The sequence below is a fragment of the Symphalangus syndactylus genome, chromosome 17, assembly GCF_028878055.3.
Source record: "Symphalangus syndactylus isolate Jambi chromosome 17, NHGRI_mSymSyn1-v2.1_pri, whole genome shotgun sequence".
Lineage (NCBI taxonomy): Eukaryota > Metazoa > Chordata > Mammalia > Primates > Hylobatidae > Symphalangus > Symphalangus syndactylus.
In genome coordinates, this window is record NC_072439.2 from 90,171,291 (window position 1) to 90,193,997 (window position 22,707).

General features: G+C 36.1%; 1 protein-coding gene across 6 annotated transcripts in view; it reads left to right on the top strand.

Moving 5' to 3' along the window:
• LPP (LIM domain containing preferred translocation partner in lipoma) overlaps window positions 1–22,707 on the top strand; it is a 721,973-nt gene that overhangs the window by 327,032 nt on the left and 372,234 nt on the right. For 5 of the 6 annotated variants that reach the window (XM_063620511.1, XM_063620510.1, XM_063620509.1 and 2 more), the window contains one exon: window positions 2,186–2,298. In XM_063620511.1, coding sequence (XP_063476581.1) covers window positions 2,186–2,298 — 113 coding nt within the window. Of the gene's footprint in view, window positions 1–2,185; window positions 2,299–12,344; window positions 12,348–22,707 lie in introns of all 6 variants that reach the window. The other variant, XM_063620512.1, reaches the window with a different exon arrangement.

Sequence of the window (22,707 nt, forward strand, 5' to 3'; positions counted from 1 at the left end):
TACATTATGACCTTTAAAGGCAGTAAAGAACTTCTTGACAGTTCTTTTTAATTAACAGGTATGAAATATTTTTTCATGCAGTCTGTGGCCAAATAAAAGTTTCTCAATCCTGGCTGCAGGTTCGAATCTCTTAGGTTTTATAGGTGTCCTGGTGCCTGACCCTCTCACTCCCTGTCTTCTATCCCCAAGATTCTGATTGAATTGCTATGAGATGGAATTTGGACATCAGCATTTTCAAATGTGTTTCTTGGTGATTCTGGTATTTAACCAATGTTTAAATCGTTAAACATAAATCGGGATTTATAATCGTCATAAGGATATGGACAAATTATTTCCCCGGATTTGTGCACCCAGAGAATAAGAGTAGTAGAAAATTTTCTTTATGATGTAAGTTATTGAACGTTTCTTATCCTGTGGGTCTAAAGTAGTAACAACATGCAGTGGTTATTAAAGTGTGCTGTCAGACCCAAAGGCATCAATCACACAGGGATTTATTAGAAATGAAAATTATTGGAGTTCTCCCCAGACCTACTGAATCAGAATCTCTGGATCCAGGACCCAAAAATCTGTATTTTAATAAGACATTCCAGAGATATTGATGAACTCTAAAGTTTGAGAACCATCAGCATTGATTGTTGTATGATTCGGTGGCAGGGTATGAAAATCTTACCACAATGCCTGGCATGGTGCGAGTCTAGTAAGCAGAGTACTCGAGAGATAGTGCTATTGATTGCTTAGCAGTCTGAATTTGGCTTGGGGCTAGACCTGACAGTTCTTGGCTTAGCTACACTTTCAATTCTAAGACTGTTATTTATAAGGCAAATAGAGGCAAACTGAACCATTTCAAAGGTGTATCAGAACAACAAAACCTACTTACAGTCATTCTACTGTGCTCACTCTTCCATTCTTATACTTCTATTTCTCAGGGCCTAAACTGTGATGTTTTGATAATATCTAAAAGCAACTCACTTAATGATGGAGACTGCTGCCCTAACCCGCAAAGTGTTGAGCAACTAAAATGCAAGGAAAAGCTATTCATCCATAAATAGAAAAGATCTCTTCTCCAACACATCAAAAACATTATTTTTAATAGGAAAATAACAAATAAAGAAAAGGTTAAAAGGTAGACGTTTCTGTTTCCCCAATACAATTTTTTTGCAGACTATTTAAACAGGTTTCATTCCAGGAACCATAAAGCTCTTAGATATATGTGTATAGATCACAGAGATTAGATCACAGAGATTAGATTCACTCCCTCAATAACTCTAACAGCAGTGTGCTACTCTTGTTGGTAATGCTAGGTTTTTCTCAGTATCCCAAAGTCTCATTACTTCTTGCCTGGATTATGTATAGATTTCTAAATTGGGTGTTTCTTATTCATTTCTCCTAATCTGTCCTACATGGACTTTTAAATTAGTCTTTAGTAAATCATATTGTAACCAAGTGTTTCTTTCTCATAAATCCTTGGTCGATCTCTGCTGCATGCATGATAAAATTCAAACCCTTTTTTTGATGTGCAACATGTAAAAAGCTTAATTTTATCACGTATCTAATTTTTGTAACCCACTGGCATTATTTTACGTTCCTGTGTCCCATGTTTTTCCTATGTCATGATGTGCTTTTTATTCTCTATGCTCTGAACTTTCTGATCTCCATGCCTACATTCTCCTGTCTCTCTACCAAGGATGAACGTACTTTCTACATCATGTTTCAGAAAAATTATATGATCCACTGAGACTTCCATGATCCTCCACTTTATCTTAATTTCCAGAGGTTATTCATGCATCTTCATAAATTGCACCGTGTATTATCTTTAGTTTTGTACAATTTTTTTTCCTCCTCTATTTGATTGAAAATGTATTGAGGGCGAGCACAAAGGTGTGTAAAATTCAGTAACCGTATCTCCCACCCAAGCTCATTCTTCGCTTTGCTTAATATATTGACCCCTCTAGACTAGCTTTTATACCATTTCTAAATATCAAATCCGATACTCTTTCTTCTGAAAGTTAAGACTACTAATTAAGGCTACTAATTAAACTAAGATGGGGAATAATTTCTGTACAACACAAAAAATTATGTGTCAAAGCCAATTATAAAGAAGTAAAATGCCGGCAAATATATCATAAGAGTACTATAACATTGCATCCTTATTAACTTCATCATGTTGTTTACTTCTTTTCTGTAGGTGATTTTCTTCCACCCCCACCTCCACCTCTAGATGATTCCAGTGCCCTTCCATCTATCTCTGGAAACTTTCCTCCTCCACCGCCTCTTGATGAACAGGCTTTCAAAGTACAGGTAAGAGCTGAAGTTAAAGTCATGTTTATAAGCCATCCTAGGGAGCTCATGAATTTCATGATTGTTTCTGTGCTGGATAAACATTTATCCAGAGCCTATTGAGAGCTTTACAACTTACGAAGATCTAAGGTCCTTTAATGCAACATACCCAACTCAAGCTTTCCAGAGTTCTGCTGGCTTACCCTCTGAAGCCCTCGAAATACTTTTGCCTACTAATTTTGTTTCAGATCCCAAAGCCATTTTTTTTTTAGGAATACTATTTGAGAAGGCAACATTTCCTTGTTATTTTGGAGGACATACAGCCATATCTTTTTATTGCGATGTTCTCTATCTACAAACATTGCATTCAAGTGAGTAAGGCTGACATTTTAAGGTTGTAGTTGGTTAATGTGGATCCGTTTGGTCAGCAACATTTTTCTAGCAAAAGCAAATAAAATATCCTTAGGATTTTCTCTTCTGGGTAAGTTCAAGGGTGCACATTATACATATCAATTATATAGAACTCTTGGGTTCCAGAGAGTGGTAATTGCAAAGTAACTCGGGGCTGGAATCAGATGTGACATTAGAAGTGGTTCTCAGACTGTGATCATAGGTAACTGCTGAAAGCTGCCACCATTTAAGCTGAAGAAGTTCTTTATGTCAAGAAGAAAATCTAATAAAGTAATAGAATTATTGTTATAGTTTTAGGTGTGACTATGTTCATATAGATATATTGAAGAAAAAAATGAGTCTTCTTTGTCTTTCAGAGAAACATTGGAAATATTTGTAGATAAAATGGAATGGCGTCTGGTAATTTTTTTCAAAATAATAAGGGTTGGAAACTATTGAGTGAGAACATGGGTGAAATAGGGTTGGTTATGATTTGATAACTGTTGGGTGCATGGAAGTTTGTTCTGTTATTCAGTCTACCTTTTAAAAAATATCTAATATCATTTGTGGAACATACAATATACTGACTTATTGCTCATTAATTTTTTCATTTGTTTTACAGTATTATTTTTTCTTTTTAATTTTTGTAGCTACAAGTAGGTATATGTATTTATGGCATACATGAGATATTTTGATATAGGCATACAGTCTTTTAAACATATACCTTTGTATATGTTTAAAATATCTTATAATAAGAAGTATAAAAGAGAAAAAGTCTTAGGGAACAACTGCTTAAATGGTTTGTTCTATTATTTGCCTTTCTTTCTCCTAAATTTGAGGTTGAAAGAGACAAAGAAAGAAATGATTCATTCGCTCAACAAATATTCGGTATTCCTATGTGGGCATTATTCAAGCACTAGGAATGTTATAGCAAAAAAGGCAGACACCACTCTATCCTCAGGGAACGTAAAAGTTAGTGGGACTAGTGGAAATAAACAAGATACATACATTACAAAGTACGTTAGAATGGATAAGTGGAGAAACAGGGATGGGGTCAAGGCTTACCTACTAGGATAGGCATCATCAATATGGCCCCACTGAGAAGGCGACACTTAAACGAGGACTTGAAGAAGGAGAGGAGGGAATGAGTTCTAGAGATTTCTTGGGGAGTGTATTTTCATATAGTAGATATTAAGAAGTAGCAAAGGCTTTTGATATTATCTATCATTTGAAATCAGTAAATTGCAGTTGTAACCAGTTAAGTACCAATTCAGTTTCTGGAGTGTAGATCTTTTAAGTGTATTAAAAAATATGTGTATTGCAAATATAGGCCATGAATTTCTTGCATTTTATTTTGGTGTATACTAATAAAATCAACTATCAGATGCCAATGATGAATGAGAGTCCTATAAAGTTTGTATTTATTTTATGCAACAGATAGAACCCTTGGCAAATAAAACCAATATGAATGATTTTTCTTAGTTTTAGTCATTTTTTAATAAAATGAAGAAATCTTGAGCTTTGGCTTTAATATACCTTTGGTCCTACTTTGCTGAGGTTGGCTTTTTGCATATTGTTTAATATGTACAATTTTTAAAGTCACTGACTCTGTTTCCTCTCTTAGATTGTCATAGAAACTATTTTGTTGCATTTTAAATCTTTAGTTCTCACAATGTTATTTGAAGTAGTGACAGAAGACTTGTGATTGAAAACTAGTTACATAGATTATTCTAGTTGTGTGATCTTGAGCAATGCATGCTGAGTCCCAGGTTCCTCTTCATTAGAAACAAAACAAATATATATACCTCTTACAACTAAATGAAATACAGATGGATTTGAAAGTATTAAACTGAAAGGGCTATACAAATATTTTGATGTTATCTTAATAATCACTATTAATATGTAAGAAGAATAGTAAGGATTTTCCAGTGGGTTCCATTAAAAAATTCAAACATGGGGCTTTCAAAAGACAATGAAGAGTTTTTTTTCGGGTGGACCTTGTTCTGTTAGATGTACTCAAGCCATGGCTTTGTTTTTGAAGAGGAAGGAAATAAACAAAACGCCTGTTGCCATGTTGGCTTCTGTTCTCTGTAAAACAGAAGGGAGGAAGATAAAAAATAAAATACAGTTTGCCAAATGGAAAAGGACAAATCTGGTAGGGAGAGGCCTGTTATTTTTGAGACGCTTCATATGGAAGATTGTTGATACGTTCAAAAGAAAATGAATGTGCCCTCCCCTTGTGTAAAAGTGACTTAGATGTGATAGTGGCTTGGCCCTGCTATGGCCCAGGTTTGTACCACCTATAGAAATGAGCCATGGTATAGCCTAAAGTAGCATGATCACTGGAGAAAATTCTGCACATTTTCCTCTCAGCTATGGTAAAACCTCATGTTGCCAAGTCCAAATTATAGCTGGTAAATGTGTGTTTTTATGTAGAAGACTGTTTATGTTTCCAGCCAGATTTTCAGGTCAGAGCCAAAAGTACGTCTACTAAGAGTGATTATAAGAGTTGTAAGATTTTGAGAGCAGAAAGGGACCTTAGAGATCATTTAGTCCAACTCTGGCACCAGGCATCTAGTTACAGTCCTTTCAAGTATTTGCTAAATTAATTTCCCTTTTTTTTTTTTTTTCCGGAAATGGGGAAACTGAGATCCAAGAAGGGATGGATCCTCTGGTTTCTGACAGAGGTCTTATTGAATCTGAAAAATCTTGACTCCTGGCCTTGACCTTCTTCCTGCTGTCTCAGATGACCCATGAACTTGGTTTTGCTTTAGTCCCCTAGCAGACTGCAAGGCTCTGAGATTCATTGCAGAGGGTTACACGTTTTTATTTGGAAAGACCAGGTAACGCCGGAATTTTGCTTGGCTGTCTGAATTTTTGATATATGCTATAAGCTTTTATTTCTTCAAAAAAGGCAAATAAATATTTAGCCTTAAGGATTCTTGGTTTAACAATTCTCATTTTCATGTGGAAAGATGAAACTTGGAAAACAGGTGAAGGATTTGCTTTTCCGTCAGGATCAACGTGACCTCCATGCCTGTGATGTTTGTAGTGACACTTCAGCCATCACTTTGTTAATTCATTTGTTCTTCATTCATTCAGTGTAAATTGAATACTTCTTATAAGTAGACATATATGCCAGTGACTATAGCCTTAGAACTTGGCATCATAGGTTTAATGCTCTGAGTCTCAGTCTTGGGACGGTCAGTTAGTTTTATTTATTTACTTATTTATTTATTTTGAGACAGAGTCTTGCTCTGTCACCCAGGCTGCTGTGCAGTGGCCTGATCTTGGCTCACTGCAACCTCCACCTCCCAGGTTCAAGCGATTCTCCTGCCTCAGCCTCCCAAGTAGCTGGGACTACAGGCGCCCACCACCACGCCTGGCTAATTTTTTGTATTTTCGGTAGAGACGGGGTTTCACTATATTGGCCAGGTTGGTCTCAAGCTCCTGACCTTGTGATCCATCCACCTTGACCTCCCAAAATGCTAGGATTACAGGCATGAGCCATCGCACCCAGCCAGTTATTTTTATTCTTATCTGACCCCACAGTTGGTCATTTCTTCCTCTTTTCAGCCAGGCCATGGGCAAGTATTAGTATTATATAACATTGCTTAGGGTAGTTACAAAGAAGATACGTGTCTCAGAATTTTGGACTTGCAAGAGAATTAGAGTTAATACATTCAAGTTCCTTTCTATTGTTTGAATCTTGTAATTTTTTCCTACATAACAAAATGTTTATGGGGAATTATGATAGGTGAGACAGTGCTGCAGGGTAAGGAGATGGATCAGATACTCAGAATCATGTTCGGAAGATGCATATACACAGTCATTTAAGTCGTTTTATGGTAAATTATGCTTTAGTCATCATACGTTGATCAGAAGCATAATCTAAGTCCTAAATTAGTGGTGGAGAGTGAGGGAAGTAAATTAACTGTGATTGGAGAGAGGCAAGAAGGATTCATAGAAACAATTTAAATTGAACTGAACTTTGATGGCTGGGTGGGACCTTAATTTTCAGATAGGGGAGTAGATTTTTCAGCAATAAAATAAAAGAATTAAAACACGGAGGAAGGAGAGCTCAAAGTAGGGGTGATAGGCCCTGTGTTTCTAGCTGTGGAACCTACTCTTAGTTCTGAAACCATTGACAATTTATTGTAGGGGCTTGTTATTATTTTAAATATAAGGGTGATATCCCCAGAACTGTTGTTGGATGCCAAGTGATACTGTTAACATAAATTAAGGCAAAACATGTTGCACTTGCAGGAAACCCCATGCAAACAATTCTGAGTTGTCTGGTAGACTTCCTTCAGATCCGTGGGGACTCACCTGCTGACATCTGATGGCTTTGAATTCAGGGGCTCAATATTTAACTTCCTCTTTTTATGATATCTTTGTTCATCTTTTCTTGGTGACTTCCAGTTGACAACTTCTAATTCTGCTTCTCTGTTTGTTTCCCAGTCCTGTGGCTTGCTTTTATTTGCCTACTATTCAGTATTTGCATACCTCTGGTTTTCATCTCTCCTTTTCTGTTTGGTCCTGCAAAATGGCCAGGCTTGCTAATATAACTCCAGGCCCTCCTCATTAGAAAACAGAAGGGTTTTGTGCATTGGTGATTACTTCAAATGTTAAACATTTCTCTTTGTTATTGAGTAGAAGTGTGTCCCTTTATGATATCCTCACATTGATTTTCTTTCCCCTTTTAAGAAATGATGCAAAGTCAGAGGAATGATCAGGCCAGGAGAGAGATAGGCGCTGTATGTCTCAAGGAGTCGATGAGTAAAGCTACTGAAAGATGTTACTTTTCAAAGGAGTAAGCACAGAGTAACCTGAGCTGTGCCCAGAATTAGTGGAAAAGTAGAGAAATCTCTGAAATTGTTTATTTTAAAGTCAGCCTCCAAAAGCTCTTGAGCATCTATTCTTGTGAAAACAATTCAAAGCTCATATATATGTATGATGAATAGTGGCTTATAATCTTTTCTTTTTTGAGACAGAGTCTTGCTCTGTTGCCCAGCCTCTGCCTCCTGGGTTCAAGCGATTCTCCTGTCTCAGCCTACCGAGTAGCTGGGACTTTACAAGCACGCCCCGCCATGCCCGGCTAATTTTTAGTATTTTTAGTAGAGATGGGGTTTCGCCACATAGGCCAGTCTGGTCTTGAACTCCTGACCTTGGGTGATCTGCCCACCTCGGCCCCACGAAGTGCTGGGATTACAGGTGTAAGCCACCATGCCCGGACTCATTTTCCTACTTACTAATTTTACGTGTTTAGTTTAACAATGATAATTTGAAAATCAATTCAAGTTTTAGCAAAACTGGCACCGGAATTTTTTTTTTTTTTTTTGAGATGGAGTCTCACTCTGTTGCCCAGGCTGGAGTGCAGTGGTGTGATCCCGGCTCACTGGAAGCTCTACCTCCTGGGTTCATGCCATTCTCCTGCCTTAGCCTCCCAAGTTGCTGAGACCACAGGCGCCCACCACCACGCCTGGCTAATTTTTTTATTTTTTTATTTTTAGTAGAGACGGGGTTTCACTGGGTTAGCCAGGGTGGTCTTGATCTCTTGACCTCGTGATCCACCTGCCTCAGCCTCCCAAGTGCTGGGATTACAGGCTTGAGCCACCTCGCATGGCTGGCACTGAAATTTTTGTCTTGTGATTCTTGTGATTCTTGTGATCTAGGACTATCATGGTCTCAGGTATAGAACAACAGGATTTTACTTTTAGACATAAAGAACTCAAACCCACAGTATGGCCACGTTCATTCATGAACTCACAGAAATAGCCAGCTGAACTGGCTTTACGTGGGTTGGACCACCTTATCATAAAAGTCTGTCTTTCTGCTGCCAGTTAGTGTGATAGAGGAGGAGGAGGCTGGGTATGAAAAGAGATCTCGGCTGTGGAGGTTAAGAGTAGAGGTAGTGGACAGTGTTGCCAGGGCAAAAACAACATGGTCAGCTAAAGCTTTAATGTATTCTAAAATGCTTGTTTTCTATAGGCTGAGAATACAAGGATATCTTGATCCATGAAAACATACCAAAGAGATGATTGAGATGCTTATTTCTTCCTGGCCCTTTGCCTAGTTCCTTTTGGGTCAGCAAGCCCCAGTTGATTTGTAGCTTGTTTGTGACTCTGACAGCAACAGTAGCAGCAGCAGCAGAAGAAGCAGTAATAGCAGGAGCAGCTTGCTTTGCAATTATCTCTTACTTTTATTCCACATATGTAGGTCATTGTGTGTTTATTAAGGCTGGGTAGGCTCTTAGGCATGTCACTGGCTCTGGTCATTGTGACTTTCTAGAAGCGAATGTCACAGTTTTCCTGGTTGCTTTTTGCTCTTAATCATCATCTGATTGGTTATTCAGATAAGAAGATGGACATTTTTGTTGTCTGGACTTGTAAAAACCCCTCTGACAGTAGCCGACCTAGAGTCCAGGGGAGTATTCCAATATTTCATTTAGCACTAGGAAACTTTTCATGGAATATCATAGTTTCTCTTCTTTACTTTTTAAGAACTTAAAGAGGTAAAACTTTCCCCTGGGATTGATAGTGGAGTATGTATACATATACACATACCCACCTACTCACCTATATCAACCTGATTACCACTGCCACCACTACCTTGAAATAATCTGTGACACATTTATACTCTCTGCAGTGAAAGATTGGTTAACTGCTGGACAAAAAAAAAAAAGTCTTGTGGAGAATTGATGGTGGTTAGTTCTGTTGAATGTAGGGATTACCAATGAGGTTAGCTTTGCCTTAGCTCCTGAGTTTCTGTATAGGGAGTAATACACTATGCTTGCATATTTCAGAAAATTTCCTTTGCTCAAAGTTAAGTGAAACTATAGTTGGTTCTTTTTGAGTCAGTGAAAGTTTTATCCCAATTTGTCTCTCCCATCAAGAGTCTTAGTGGTTTCTTCAAAGGTGAAATGTACTTACTGTGTTTTTTTATTTTAACTTACAAAAAAGTAGTGGGTCTTTTTCTACTTATAAAAAAGTAATGTCAGCCGGGCGTGGTGGCTCACACCTGTAATCCCAGTACTTTGGGAGGCTGAGGCAGATGGATCACCTGAGGTCAAGGAGTTCGAGACCAGCCTGGCCAACATGATGAAACCCTGTTGTTACTAAAAATACAAAAATTTGCTGTGTGTGGTCATGTGTGCCTGTAATCCCAGCTACTCCAGAGGCTGATGCAGGAGAATTGCTTGAACCCGGAGACAGAGGCTGCAGTGAGCTGAGATTGCACCATTGCCCTCCAGCCTGGGTGACAAAAGTGAAACTCCATCTCAAAGAAACAAACAAACAAAAACAGTCACGTAAACAAATCAAACGACGTAGATTAGGTATTTTCAAATTTATTTCTTTATGAGGGAAAAATTGTGATCTGCTTATACGTCCTGCTCCCAATAAACACGCCAAATGATGCTTGAACATTCTTTTCCTCCGTGCTCCATTCCACGTTTTATTAAAATAATTTGGAGAACATGTTGTAACATTTTTAACTTTATAGCAAATCTCTTTTGAGAATTGTTTCTTGCATTACATTTTATAACCACATTAGTAATAAACTTTAACTTTTACCTGTTTGCTGTGCTATTTTCTATTTACTATTTTTTTCTCGGATTCATCATCTTGATTCTTTTCTTTTTTGTTCTTTTTTTCTGCCATAGTACTTCATTAAGTAATTTTACGGGAAGGCTACATGCATGATGTATTTCCTGAGTCTTTGTATATCTAAAATGAGTTATTATTGCCTTCATATTTGAGTAAAAGCTTGGCTATAAGTAGAATTCTCGGGTCAAATTTGCTTTCCTTCAGTATCGTACCAAGATTTGCACACTATCATTTGGTATCATTTAGTATTCAGTGCAGCAGATGAGAAATCTGATGCCAGTCTGATTCTTTTTCCAGATTAGTAAATTTTTCTTGTTTGGTCTATAGGCTTTATTTGCGGGATTCAGCAATTTTTCTAAACTGTGTCTAGACACAGCTCACTTTTAACCTATTCTGCTATTTCTACTCAAGTCAAGGTTTTCTTTATCTACATGGAATTTTCTTCTTTCTTTTCTTCTTTTTCCTTTCTTTCTTTCTCTTTCTTTCTTTCTTTCTTTCTTTCTTTCTTTCTTTCTTTCTTTCTTTCTTTCTTTCTTTCTTCTTTCTTTCTTTCTTTCTTTCTTTCTTTCTTTCTTTCTTTCTTTCTTTCTTTCTTTCTTTCTTTCTTTCTTTCTTTCTTTCTTTCTTCTCCTGAGCTCAGGTGATCCTCCTGCCTCAACCACCTAAGTAGCTGGGACTAAAGATGTGTACCACCATGCCTAGCTTATTTATTTATTTATTTATTTATTTATTATTTTATTTTTGTAGAGACAGGGTCTTGCTATTTTGGCCAGGCTGATCTTGAACTCGTGGCCTCAAGCAGTTCTCCTGCCCTGATGCCTCTCAAAGTGCTGGGTTTACAGGTGTGAGCCACTGCTCCCAGTCAAGATTTTCTTATAATATGTTGAAAATATATTTTAATCTTTCATTCACCTTTTTCTTCTTTGTGAACTCCTACTACATGGAATTGGATTTCTTCTCTATTCTTCATATTAGTTTTCTTTTTCCAAGAGTTCTACTACATGGAGGGATTTCTGTTGCTTACTTCCCTTTTATATTCTTAATTTTTGTGGTGATAGTCTGCTTTTGACTTATAAATGCTCTATAAAACTGAATTTGGGGAGAATATTTGGTAGGAGTGGCTCTGAATATCTGTTGTTCAGGGTAGCTAGCTTGCATTTAAACCTTTATCTTTTATCTGAATTGGGAATATATAGTTATTTAAATGCAGGGTGGCCATAGGGTATATACGTTCAGTCTTCAACCAAACATGTAATTAGGGGATGCAGGCCAGCAGAAGAATTGTCCTTAGATGCACAGGTCAAGAGCAGACTAGCAAGGTTAATCTGGGTCCTCAAGGCTAATGGTTTGGGGATTCATAGGCAGGTAGCAAAGCCCCTCCCTTACATGCCATGCATGTATGCCAGGTGAGGGCCACAGGAGCTGTGGCCAGCCCTTACGTGTATTGGTCTCTAGTTGAATTCTCAAGCCCCTTCGATTTCCTCCCTCATTGTGTTTTCATCGGTGACTTTGCTTCTTGCTGACACACTGTCACCAGCAGTGCTGGGAATTGTGGCAGAGTCCTTTTTGTTAGAAAGCATAAACTCATTAAATCAGTTAACTGCTCTTTTGACTGACTTTCATTAAATACCCCTAAGGTCCATTCTAAAGAGCCTTGCCCCACCCCCTCACCCTTTTTGTTGTGGCAGTTCCTGGTATCCTGCTCAGGTCCTGGTATCTTTTGCTATGTATCTCAAGCTCACTTTGCTGCCTGTGAGGAGTTCATCACAGAAAACGTGCTCTCTGATAGCATTATCTAAGCCAAAGAAAGCTTCAGAGACAGCATAATGCGATGGTTAACACTGCAAGTGCTCTTCCAGGCTTCCTGGGTTCCCATCTGGCTTCCTGCTTACTAGCTGCATGACTGTAGCGTGCTGCTCAACCTTTCTGTGGCCCACTTAAATCCTCTGTGAAATGGGTGATTGATTGTTGTGAGGTTTCAAAGACATAATGCACGTAAAGAATATTTTATGTAATTGACATGTCCTAAAACTTAGTAAATATTTTCACTGTTGTGATATTTTGGGCTAGCAGGTCTCTGTGCTGGGTTTTGCCACAGTTGTCACTGACATTTGATTTGCACCATGCCTTCTCAGAGTTCACCTGTGATCCCATCCCTTGATATTATAAGGTTCAGGATTTTATATATATATATGTGTATATATATACACACACACATATATACACATATATATACATATACATATATATATATTTTTTTGCAAAAGAAATACTCCCACAAACTTCCTCTGTAAAATGAATGATTGAATTAAATAATTATGTAGATTTCTTACAGCTCTAAAATTCAATGCCTTGGTAATAAAATATCACTTCTTTGTAATTTCATGGTGATTTATAATTTGCAAAATACATTGTAACAGCACAAGTGTAATTTAACTAATGAAATAAAAATGAGGATCCAAGAGTTGCAGGAACTTGTTTAGATCTCACAATTGTCATGAAAGCAGTTACTTATTTTTAAATAGACAATAACAAAATCATTTCGGGGACTTTTTACAAATGAGAGAACGTAGATACTCTTAAATCCTCAAAAAGCAGCCAGTGTAATCAATAATATACGTTGATGTTTAATAACCAGGAACCTCCGAGGTAGTTTTCTTTGTAATTCGTTAGTGGAAGATTAGCACATCTTCCATCCCGGCCTCTAGCATATTTTCTGACAAACCCCTCGTAGATTGTATAATATACCTTTTATCCATGGATTTGGTAAGGAAGCCCTATTGGGCCCACAAATCTTTTCAGTTCTTTTGTAATTTACATAATCCAATCAACAGGGGCACAGAAACACCTTGTTCTGAAAGAAGGAGTAAAAGGGAGTAGAGGATGCTGACACCAAAAACCTAGGGCACTAACTCATATTTTATCCCTGAATATAGTACTTGGAAACTCTAATGTTTTAGAAACGTTTTCTGTTCATAGCTGATTTTGCTTGATCCATTCAAAAGTTAAGCATTTTTGTACTCTTACTATATAACTTAAAATGTATTATAGCATGGGGTGTTTATAACCAATCCTTGAGGGGTTAAGCTATTATTATCGTTATTTTATCATTAGCTTTTGTGAGTTTGACTTGTACAGGGCCTCCTAGCCTGCAAATTCCAAAATTGACATCCTTTTTTTTTTTTTTTTTTTCTGAGACAGGGTCTTGCTGTGTTGCCTAGGCTAGAGTGCAGTGACATGATCTCCACTCACTGCAGCCTCCACCTCCAGGGTTAAAGCCATTCTCCCGCCTCAGCCTCCTGAGTAGCTGGGATTACAGGCACATGCCACCACATCTGGCTAATTTTTGTATTTTTTTAGTATAGATGGGTTTTCACCATGTTGGCCAGGCAGGTCTCGAACACCTGACCTTGTGATCTGCCCACCTCGGCCTCCTAAAGTGCTGGGATTACAGATGTGAGCCACTGGGCCCAGCAGACATTGCTTTTTTTAATAAAAGACTTTCATGTACTTTATCTCGCTTGAACCTTTAGACAACTTCTGCAAAGGCAAAGGTAGGGAGGATTCTCCATCTAGTATCAACGAAGGCTCTGGGGCTCTGAGGTTAAGCAGCATTCCAGGTTTCCATGGCATTAACTGTCCCAGGCAGGGATGAAGCTCTCTGTCTTTTTGAGACGTGCCAGTCCATTTCTCTCTCCATTGCCATCGCTGCTGTATTGTTACTGTCCCTTTATATTCATTTTTAGTGAAGGAAACAAAACAGCAGTTGTCACTTTCCTTTCCCAGTAGTTTCATTATTTGCTCTCACCAGTTCTGTTGCAGGATCCTCTATTGTAATATTGTCTTCAGATTTTAAAAAATGTATCTCTACATACTGGAAGAAAGCACTGTGGTGGAAAATACAGGAAAACTGTGTACAGACCTGTTAAATGAAAATGTTTTCATAATTTTTAGTTAGTTTTATTTGTATTTTACCAATAAAATTTAGTAAAGATGTCAATGTCAATCTTTCTTACTATGGAAATAAGTAAAATTTCGCCAACTAGTGGAAAAAAAGTTTCTGTGGCAGTTTTTTTTTTAAGGAATACGGGATGGATACAAGAATGAGAGCATTAATATTATAAGAAATACAAGTTTTCTGTTATTTTTTGAAATAAAAATTTGGTTTCTGAGAGCCTTAAAAAATGAATAAATTCCCTTCTTTCCTGATAGTTTTTGTTGTTCCCTTGGGGATTAAAGGAGTGTGAATGTATCCTACAGCCACTTCCTCTCTGAACTGTAGATGACACATCAGGATGTGATTTGGGGTAGATCAAGCCTTGGAGTCGAATCTCAGTGCCTTCAGCCGTAGAAGTGGTATGATAGTATGATAATTCCACATGTCCTGTCTTCTGGGCTTTTTGACATTCATAGCATTTCTAAACAAGTGAAGGATTTATCTTAACAAATAAAATTTTAATATTTTTTCATTATTCTTGCGCTTTAATTCTTTCCATTAGAAATTATGTCATCCCCATATTTAGAGCAATGAATAATTGCATAACTTTTAAATTGTATATTGGATGGTATGGTGTATATTGAAAAGAGAATGAAAACTATCCCCTGAACGGAGATTTACTGATTCAAGCCATCACGTTCTGTAATATATGCACTTCAGAGTGAAAGTTCAGTGTCAGAACTTCATAGAGTGTCTGGCCAGCTAGAGTTAGGTATTTCATGAAGAGATGACCAAACAATTGAACAGAAAATACAGCAACCAGAAGAGTATTTCACTGTGCACATTCAGTAGACTTCCTCATTTTTATTATCATTTTATATCAAGCCATTTTATAAGTAGAGATGTGTGTAGAGGATCGTCTTCATTTCCTTTTAGCTCATTGAAAGTCATACAGTGTCACTTTAGTCATTCTCTTCTTGCCCAGTGGGGATAGAAACCAGTTTTGGGCCATGGCAACTATATAGAAGTATTTTCATAGAGTTACAGATTCATTAAATGAGACCCTCTCTCCTCCCCTTCACACCCACTGTGTTTCTGTCTATAATGAGGATTTAAGCAACAGTCCCAACATGAACTAGCTCACTTCAGTACTAGGGAAATGGCTCTTGCATGGGTTTACCACCTCCTCTGATTCTGGAACAACTGTTCTTTTTCTGACAGCTTCTTCTACCTCTTCCAGGCAGGCACAACTCTTGATGACTTGAACCTCCTATGTTCTTTTTTTTTTTCCCCATCTTGTAAAATTATGGTAAAATACACATAATATAAAATTTACTATCTTCACCATTTAATGTTCTGTTCAGTAGCAATATGATGAAGTACATTCATATTGTTGCAACTATCACCAGTATCCATCTTCAGAACTCATTTCATCTTGCAAAACTGAACCTCTATACTGCTTCACCAATAACCCCCCATTCCACTCTCAGCCAGCCCCTGGAAACCACCATTCTACTCTCTGTCTCTATGATTTTAACTTCACAAGCACACAGTAAAATTGTAATCATATTGTACTTGTCTTTGCAACTGGCTTATTTTGCTTAACATAATGTCCTCAAAGTTTATCCATGTTGTAGCGTATGTCGTGCTATATATATGTCATGTTCTGCTTATCCATTCTTGTTAATAGACATTTGGGTACTTTCCCCATTTTACCTAAAGTGGGGATAATGCTGCTATGAATATGGGTGTACAAATAACTCTTTTGGACCCTGCTTTCAGTTATTTTGAGTATATACCAAGAAGTGAATTGCTAGAGAACATGGTAGTTCTATTTTTAATATTTTGAGGAACATTCATACCATTTTCCAGAGCAGCTGTATTGTTTACCTTCCTCACAACAGCACACGAGTTCTGATTTCTCCACGTCCGTGCCGACACTGTTTTTTGTCTTGATAATAGCCATCCTAATGGGTGCGGAGTGATAGCTCGTTGTAGTTTTGATTTGCATTTCTCTAATGATTACTGATTTTGAGCATCTATTCATGTATGTGTTAGACATTTGTGTATATATATATATATATATATATATATATATCTTTGGAGAAATGTCTATTCAAGTTCTTTATTCATTTTTGAATTGGACTTTTTTTTCTTTTTGAGTTTTGTAAGTTCTCTATATATTCTGAATATTAATCCCTTATCAGATATGATTTGATAATACTTTCTCCCATTTTGAAGATTGCCTTTTTTCTCCATTGATACTGTCTTTGATTTTTAATTTCTATGAAATTAGATTTGTCTCTTGTGTTATCTGTGCCTTTTGTGTCATATTAAGACATTCATTGCAAATTCAATGTCATGATGCTTTTGCATACGTTTTATTCTGTTCTACAATTTTAGGTGTCACCTTTAGGTCATGGATCCATTTCGAGTTAACTTTTATAATTATGCTAGGAAAGAGTCCACCCTTACTCTTTTGTGCGTGGATATTAAATTTTCCCGGCACCATTTGTTGAAAAGACTGTCCTTCCCGTATTAAATGATCTTGGTGCCCTTGTAGGCAGTTACTTGAACATATATCTGAGGGTTTATTTCTGGACTCTCTCTTATGTGTTATTATGCCAATAGCACACTGTTTTGCTTACTTTAGCGTTGTATTAATTTTTGAAATCAGGAAGTGCCCGTCCTCCACCTTTGTTCCTTTTTATTCAGGATTGTTCTGCCTATTTTAGGTCATGTGATATTCCATATGAATTTTAGGATAAGTTTTTCTACTTTTTAAAAAATGTCACTGGGATTTTGATCAGGACCGCATTAAGTCTGGATATCATGTTGGTTAATATTGACATCTTAAGTTATATTAAGTCTTGCATTCTATGAACATGAGATGTCTACCATTTATTTAGGTCTTCTTTAATTCCTTTCTGAAATGTATCCAAGTTTTCATTGTTCAAGGCTTTTAACTATTTGTTCACGTTAATTTCTAAGTATTTTGTCTTTTATTTTTTGATGCTATTGTGTATGGAATGATTTTCTTAATTTCCTTTTTGAATTGTTCATTGTTGATACAAATGTAAGTGATTTTTGTGTAGTAACTTTATATGCTCTACTTGGCTAAATTCACTATTTAGTTCTAATAGTTTTTGTGTTCAATCTTTAGGGTTTTCTACATATAAGATTATGTCATCTACAAGAAGAGATGATTTAATTCTTTCTTTTTAATTTTGACACCTTTAATTTTTTTTTCTTCCCTGATTACTCTGATGAGGACTTCCAGTATCACACTAAATTGTTATGGCAAAAGCTGGTATTCCTAATCTTAGAGGAAAAGCTTTCATTCTTTTATCATTGAGTATGATTTTCTCTGTGGGTTTCCATCTGTGGCTTTTGCTATGTTGAGATAGTTTTCTTCTATTCCCAGTTTGTTGAATATTTTTCTTATGAAAGGATATTGAATTTTGTCAAATGCTTTTCTGTGTCAATTGAGAAGCTAACTTTTTTTTCATTGTTAATATAATATATAACCTTGATTTCATTTTGTTTGTTGAGTATCCGTTCATTACAATAATAAATCTCACTTGACCATGGTATATAAAACTTTTAATGCTATTAAATTTGATTTGGGATATTTGTTTGAGGATTTTGCATCAATGTTTATTAGGGATATTGTTCTGTAGTTTTCATGTAGTATCTTCGTCTGACTTTGATGTCACAGAATGAGTTAGGAAGTGTTTCCTTCTTTTTAATTTTTTGGAAAGATTTGAGGATAATTGTTGTTAGTTCATGTATCAGTGTTTGGTAGAATTTACTAGTGAAGCCATAGGTTCCAGATTTTTTCTTACTCAGATTTTGGATACTGATTCAATCTTCTTAGCATTCGTAGCATATTCAGATTTTTTATTTGTGGTTTAGTCTTGGTGCATTTTGTGTTTCTTGGAAATTTCCCTGTCATCTGGGTTATCGAATTTATTGCCACACACTTGCTCATAGTACTCTCTTAAATCTTTTTTATTTCTGTAGAACTGTTAGTAATGCCCCTACTTTTATTTTTGTCTTTTGTAGTTTGAGTCTTCTCTCTCTCTGTCTCTCTCTCACTTCATCTAGCTAAAGGTTTGTCAATTTTGTTGATCTTTTTTAAGAACTATTGGATTTTGTTAGTATTCTCTATTATTTTTCTATTCTCCATTCTACTTATTTCTACTCTTATCTTTATTATTTCTTCCCTCTGGTAGATTTGGGTATAGTTTTTTTTTTTCTTTTTTTCCAAGTTTCACAATCTGTAGGTTTAGGTTGTTGGTTTGACATCTTTCTTATCTTTAAATTTAATGGTGTATAGCTATAAATTGCCTCATTAGCACTGTTTTCACTGTTTCCCATATGTTTTGGTATGTTTTCTTTCGTGTTCATTCCTTTTTAAGTATTTTTCTATTTCTCTTGTGATTTCTCCTTTGATCCATTGTTTGTTTAAGAGCATATTATTGGCTGGATGCAGTGGCTCACACCTGTAATCTCAGCGCTTTGGGAGGCCTAGGTGGGTGGATCAAGAGGACAGGATTTTAAGACTAGCCTGGCCAACATAGTGAAACCCCATCTCTACTAAAAAATACAAAATATTAGCCGGGTATGGTGGTGGGTGCCTGTAATCCCAGCTACTCAGGAGGCTGAGGCAGGAGAATCGCTTGAACCCAGGAGGCAGAGGTTGCAGTGAGCTGAGATTTCGCCATGGCACTCCAGCCTGGGCAACAGTGCAAGACTCCATTAAAAAAAAAAAAAAAAAGTGTATTAATTACTGCAAATTTGTGAGTTTTGCAGTTTTGCTTATGTCTATTTATTTCTAATTTTATCACATTGTACTCAGAGAAGATACTTTGTATGACATCTACTTTTTCAAATCTATTCACCCTTGCTTAGTTTATGGGTTTATTAATGTTCTATCCTGGAACATGTCCCATGTGCACTTGAGACGAAGGTGTATTCAATTGTTGTTAGGTAGATAGTTCTGTAGAGACATATACAGTACTGTCTACCTAACAATGACTATAGGTCTAATTAGTTTTGTTTGTTGTTCGAGCCCTCTATTTACTGACTCATTTACTGTTTGGTTGTTCTATCCATTGTTGAAAGTTGGACATTGAAATCTCTATTTTATACAACTATTTCTTCTTTCAATTCTGCTAATTTTTGGTTTATATATTTTGATGATCTTTTATTAGGTGTATATACATTTATAATTGTTACATATTATTGCTGTATTGAGCCTTTTATTAATATAATGTTCTTCATCTCTTTTTTGTCTTTTAGCCTTTTTTGACTTAAAATCTGTTTTGTCTGATATTTTGCTAGTGTGCTTTTTGTGGGTTACTATTTGCATGAAATGGCATTTTCTGTCCTTTCACTTTTAAACTGTTTGTGTCTTTGGATATAAAGTGAGTCTCTTGTAGACAACATATATTTGGGTTATGTGTTTTAATTTATTCTGCCAATCTGTCTTTTGACCAGAGAATTTAATTCATTTACATTTAAAGTAATTATTGATAAGCAGAGAATTACTTCTTATTTTTCTACAGATGCTTCTTAACTTGTGATCAGTTTATGACCCATTAAAACTGTCTTAAGTTGAAATAATTGTAAATTTAAAATGCATTTAATGTACCTAACATACCAAACATCATGGTTTAGCCTAACCTGCTTTAAACATACTCAGAACACTTGCATTAGCAGACAGTTGGAAAAAATCACTTAATATAAAGCTTATTTTATAATAAAGCTTTAATTATCTTATGTAATTTATTGTATGTTCTACTGAAAGTGAAAGACAGAATGGATACTTCAATTATCATGTTTAATGAATGTGTATCACTTTTACACCATCATATGGTAAAAGAATTGTAAGTCAAACCATAAAATTTATAAGATTATAAAACCATTTGTATTTATTTTCTATATGCCTTATAGTTTATTTGTCCTTTATTTCCTATGTAATTGTTTTTTGTGTATTCAGTTGATTTTTTTTAGTAAAATACTCAAATTCCTACCTGATTTCCTTTTGTGTATATTCTGTAGCTGTTTTCTTTGTGGTTACAATGTTATAACACTCTAATTTGAAGTCATACCAGCTTGACTTAGATAACATACAAAATTCTGTTCTATTTTCAGTTGTTGATGTAACAAAATTATATTTTTATGTATTGTGTACATAACAACATAAGCTAATAATTTAATACACTCATTTCTTAAATTATGTAGAAAACAAAATTGGGTTTACCAATCAAATTACAATAATATGAGATTTTAAACTTGTAATTTAAAAAAATTATTAGTTTCTTAAGTCATGTAGAAAACAAAAAGCAAAGTTACACATCATGATTACAATGATGTTACCTTTTATAAGTGTCTACCTATTTGCCTTTTCTGACATCTGTATTTCTTTGTATGATTTTGAGTTACTCTGTAGTATCATTTCTTTTCAACCCGCAGGTTTCCTGTTAGCATTTCTTGCAGGACAAGTCTAATGGTAATAAAGAACTCTCTCACCTCTTTTTTTTCTTCTTTTTCCACGACTGGCATTTTGATTTTCTTTTTTTTTTTTTTTTTTTTTTTTTGATTTTCTTTCTCACTTTTAAAATAAAATTTGCCAGATGTAGGATTCGTGGTTGATAATTTTTTTCCTTTCAGCACTTTGAATATATCGGCCCTCTGTTTTCTGGCGTCTAAGGCTGCTGATAAGAAAACTGGATGGTTTTATTGAGGATCCCTTGTATGTGATGAGTCACCTCTCTTGCAACTTTCAAAATTCTCTCCTTGTCTTTGTCTTTTGACAGTTTAATTATAAGGTGCCTCAGTACTGGTCTGTTTGAGTTCATCTTACTTATACTTTTTTGAGCTTCTTGGATGTTTATACTCTTGGCTTTGATCAAATTTGGGGGAGTTTTTGGTGATTATTTCTTCAAGTATTGTCCCTGCCTTTTCTCTCTGTCTCATCCTTCTGGGAATTCCATGCTGCATACTTTGGTGTGGTTGATTGTGTCCCACAGGTCTCTTAGGCTCAGTTCACCTGTCTTCAACCTTTTTTCTTTCTGATTCTTAGACTAATTAATTTACTTTGACCTCTCTTCAAGTTTTCTGATTCTTTCTTTTGCCTGTTAAATCTGTCTTTGAGTTCCTCTAGTGAATTCTTTATTTCAGTTATTGTAATTTTCATTTCCACAATTGCTTTTTGCTTTTTTTTCTTTTTCTGTATTGATATTCCCATTTTATTCATGCATTGTTTTCTTAACTTTCTCCTTAATTCGTTTAGTTCTTTCAGCATGTTTAAGACAGTAGTTTTAAAGTCTTTGTCAGGTAGATCCCCCATCAGGTATTTTTTAGAGACAGTTTCTGTTGGTTTATATTTTTGTTTTGAGTAGACCTTGCTATCCTGTTTCTTTGTATGTCTTTTGATTTTTTGTTGTTGTAGAAAAGTGCATATTTGAAATTAATAATGTAGAACCCTGGAAATCAGATTTTTTCTCTTCCCCAAGGTTTACTGTTGCTGTTTTTGTTTTGTGGGGTTATTGTTGCTGTTCTCTGTGCTAAGTATTAGCTTTTTTTGTTAACTTGTGGTCTTAAGTATTTTCTGAGCTGCATGTTTCCCTGGTTATGTGCCATGACTTTCTCATTTCCTCTGTTGTTTTCAAATGCCCTGGTTATTAAGGTCTGTCTCCCAAAATGAGAAAAAATAAAAAATAAAGGAAGAAAAAAAAAAAAGGACTGGCCTTTTGAGTCCCATGGAATTCACTTCAGCTGGAGTGAGAGGGGCAACATTAATGATAGTTGCCCCTTTTTCTTTGTGTGTGTGATTAAAAGCAGCAATTAATGTTCAGTGCACAGATCCTTGACATATGGAAGACAGGTCCTTTTTGCCCAGCTTGGATCATGTAAGCTATATGCAAGCTGCTTCAAGTACATGTGTGCAGATGCCTGCCAAGGATATAAGGTGTGGGGTATAGGTAGTTGCTATTGTGCTAAGATGTAAACTTTACCTAAATTAACCACAGCTTACCATCTAAAGCTTCCCTCCAGAAAGTAGACGCCTTTAATAGACTCTGGACTTCCAAAACAAGTTGTTCATATAGATGGTGGCAGTGCAATGGTTGTCTAGGTGGAAAGTCAGATTTCTGGTGCCTCCTGCTTTGCCATATTCTCTGAATCCCTTTCACTTCCTTTGATTTTTACTAAGCAGAACTAACTTCCTTGATTCCTCTGCTGTGCCTGCAACTATTCCTTTTCTCCCTTCTTTTTCCACCCCCTCCTCCTTTCTCCCTGTCTCTAAATTTAGGTGCCCACTCAGAGTTCTCGCTTTGACCTTCTGTTTTCTCTCAGTGGATGTCACTACTCTAATAGGATCAACTTTCATCTTTCTTTATCTAATTATTTGAACTGCTTGTGACTTGGTACTGTGTTTTCCTTTGACAAGTTTTGTTTCATTTGTCCATGAGATCTTTTCATAGATAA